This window comes from Aptenodytes forsteri, unplaced genomic scaffold, assembly GCF_000699145.1.
Source record: "Aptenodytes forsteri isolate BGI_AS27 unplaced genomic scaffold, ASM69914v1 Scaffold550, whole genome shotgun sequence".
Taxonomy (NCBI): Eukaryota; Metazoa; Chordata; class Aves; order Sphenisciformes; family Spheniscidae; genus Aptenodytes; species Aptenodytes forsteri.
The window spans coordinates 1,007,811-1,011,058 of NW_008795689.1; the positions used below are offsets into that span (position 1 = coordinate 1,007,811).

Sequence of the window (3,248 nt, forward strand, 5' to 3'; positions counted from 1 at the left end):
GGCGGTGGGCTCCAGGGGTCAGCCCCACAGCGGGGAGCCGGGGCGGGGGCACTCACAGCGCAGGCGATGGGGCGGAAGGAGCACATCCTCTCCACGTGATAGGCATTGCTGCCGCTCCACGCCTCCCAGCACGGGTACTCGCCACGCTCCAGCACGAACTGCTGCCCCTGGAAGCCACAGTGCTCGAAGCCTATCCACCTGCCAGGGGTGGAAGGCGGGGTGAGACCCCCGCGGCACCCACCACCCCGCTCACACCCGGGACAGAGCCTGCTGCACCCCACGGGGATGAGGCTGTTCCCCAGAGGAGGTAGCCCCATGGCTCAGGTGGCAAAAGGCACTGGAGACCTCCATCCTCCAACCCCCCTCCATCTGTGGGGTCCCACAGCACCGTGGGGTCGCAGCCCCCTGTAACCCCCCACTCACGCCCCACTCTCGATCTTGCAGGAGCGGACGGTGCTGAAGCCATGCTCCGGGGTGCTGTAGCAGTCGGCGGTGAACTCACGTTTCTTGCCTTGGAAGAAAGCCTCGTCCCACACCACAATCTGGGGAGGACGGAGTGGGTCAAGGGGCTCCACAGGTGCAGAGGCCCCAAGCAGACACTGAACTCCCATGCCCGGGTGTTCACGGGGCTCAGGCTGCGTCACTGGTCCTTCCCAGGCTCCCGTACCTTCCAGAGACCAGAGGATCTCCTGCAGCGATGGGTCATGGTGGCTCTGCCAGGGCACAGGGGAATGGCACCGTTAAAGCCTGCCCCGGGGCTGGTGCATCGCTGGCCCCTGCGAGCCTGGCCTTGCCGCTGCAGCCTGGCCAGACCCACCAGCCCTGCGCTGGGGGCTTGGCCCTTCCCTGGGACTCCCACGTCCTGGGATCGGGCTTCAGGCCATGTGTTGCATGGGCAGTGCAGGCAGATGGAGGCAGAAGCCTGCAGCCGTCTGCTCTGCTCTGCAGGGCTCACTCCAGCCTCTGCCTGGATGAAACTGCCCTCAAGAGCCTGTGCACATCCCTTCACCAGAGGCATGGGAGGCAGTGATGGGGTGGCTCCACGCCGGAGCAGGTGCAAAGCACGGGCCAGGGCTCTCCCAGCCCACCCAGGGCTGCCATCCGGGCCGTGCGGAGCAGCGGGTATCTGGCAGGGCAGCCATGGCCCTGGCAGCACGGCACAGCACCGCAGCAGGGTGAGCACGCTGTCTGCCCCTGCATGGGGCTGCCCATGGCTGCCCATGCCCAGGGAGACTCGTCCTCCTGCAGGCAGATCCCTGAGCCAAAGTCCCTGTGCCGGCAGCCGTGGTGCAGGCAGCCCCGTGCAGGTCCCCAGGCATGCTCACCACACGCAGGCAGGGCCAGCACCTGGGGCTGCAGCCAGGGCAGTGCTGAGCCAGGAGCACTGCAGAGGTGGCCGCATGCTCACACTGAGCAGCAGCACCCTGCCCCGCTGCTACAGCCAGCAATGCTCCCTGATCCCCCCACCAGCGTTCCCCCACTCCGAAGCGTGTGATGGCAGAGCAGTACCACTACCTGTCCCTGGTGGCTCCCCTTATCTTGCGCCCCGGCTGCAGGACCCCCCAGCCCCCGGCTGGGTCGTGCCTGTGGACCGAGATCCAGCCCCGGCTCTCAGCTCCTCCTCCACACGTCCCCGCAACTGCTCCTCTCCCAGGACCCAGCCATGTTGGGCAGGGGCAGCTGCCGCCAGGCTCCCACGCTTACCTGGGGTGAGGCGCTGGTGCCCGGGGAGGTGACATGTCCAGCAGCCCTCTGGCTGGGTTTTTATAGCCTCCAGATAGAGACAGAGCCCAGGAGAGCATTACTGAAACCCCTAACTCAGCACATGGCGGGGAGGAGGGACTGGGCAGAACAAAGGCGACACTGCAGAGAAGCTGATGAGCTGGGACGCCGCGGCTCCCGCTCCCCCAGCCCACCAGGCACAGTCTGTGACCCCCGGCCCCGCAGTTCCAGAGCCGGGGCATCTCCCCCAGGGTCTGCCAGCGCTCCTGCCACATGCCCTGCGGCTAGGCTGGGACCATGCCCCCCAGCTCTGGCAGTGCTCCTCCTGCCCACGGGCAGCACTGCCTGCCTGGTGCCTCAGCTGGGGGTGTGGGGAGGTTTTCTCACTTGAATTTCTGGGAAGTAGGAGGAAAGACATGTTTCCACTTGCAGCAGCGCTTGCTCTCCCTGCTAGGGCAGAGCAGCTCTCCCTGAAAACCGGAGCAGCTCTTTCGCAGGTTGAGCACTCAGCAACCACAGAGCATCATAACAAGCGGGGACCGGGGGCACGGGAAAGCAAGGGGCAGGTTTGCAAAGGCATTAGAGGAACTAAAGATGCAGATCAAGACTTAGGGAGTGCTGCAGCAGCCTCCTGCCTCTGCGAAGGGACCTGGAAAAAGCCCGCTGCATCCATATTTTGGGTACCTAAAAACCTTCAAGCTTTGCTCATGGTGACCCCCACACCAAATCGTCCCGGGGCTGTGCTGGGAGCGTGCAGGGCTCCGAGAGCTGGGCACCTTGCAGGGGCACCCACACAGCCTGCCCCTTGGAGGGGGGAGCAGTGGGGCAGCAGCGAAAGGAGGCTGTTGGGCTGGGTGGAAAAACCTGTGTTCCCAGGTAGTGCTGTGTTTTGGGACAGCATTTGCCAGGAAACTGCCAGGTGGCTGAGCTGCAGCATCCTCCTTCATGCAGCCGCAGCCCCGGCAGCCCCGGGCACTGCAGGGGAGGCAGAGCTGGCGAGCACAGCAGCTGTGGGGCTCACATGCAATCGGCTGCTCCTGGCCGTGGTGGGGCTGTGCTGGCTGTCCCCGACATCTGCAGCCCCCAGCAAATGTGTGTTTGGTACAAGTTGCCCCCAGCCTCTCGCTGTGGCCTGAGCTAAACTCAGCTTGCTGCCGGCCACCAGTGCAGTGACCACAGCTCGCTCGCTCTCCACGACATGCCCCAGCACGGGGACGTGGTCGTGTGGAGCCCAGGCTGCGGCTGGGTGCACCCACGGTGCCGCTCAGCGCCGGGCAGGGGACACAGCAGCGGGAGCTCCATGTGCAGCAGGACTCACCAGGGCAGAACAAACCCCTCGCACTGGGCATGCGCCCGTGCCTGTGCCTGCTAGGGCCAAGCTGGGTCAGCTCCAGCCATCTGCACCAGGGGTGAGGCTTGGGCAACTCCTTGCTGTGTTTGAGCTGTGCATCCCACGTGCCCCCCCCATGGCGGGGCAGGACGGTGCAGCGAGGGGCCAGTGCAGGATGGGACGGTGCAGCCAGGGG

General features: G+C 65.7%; 1 protein-coding gene across 1 annotated transcript in view; it reads right to left on the bottom strand.

Annotated features, from left to right (window-relative positions):
• Positions 1-706, bottom strand: part of CRYBA4 (crystallin beta A4) — a 1,518-nt gene extending 812 nt beyond the window's left edge. Inside the window, exons 1-3 of the mRNA XM_009282808.1 lie at positions 668-706; positions 424-542; positions 57-198 (exon numbers count right to left, since the gene is read on the bottom strand). Coding sequence (XP_009281083.1) covers positions 57-198; positions 424-542; positions 668-706 — 300 coding nt within the window. The remainder of the gene's footprint in view (positions 1-56; positions 199-423; positions 543-667) is intronic.
• Positions 707-3,248: the final 2,542 nt, after the last annotated feature.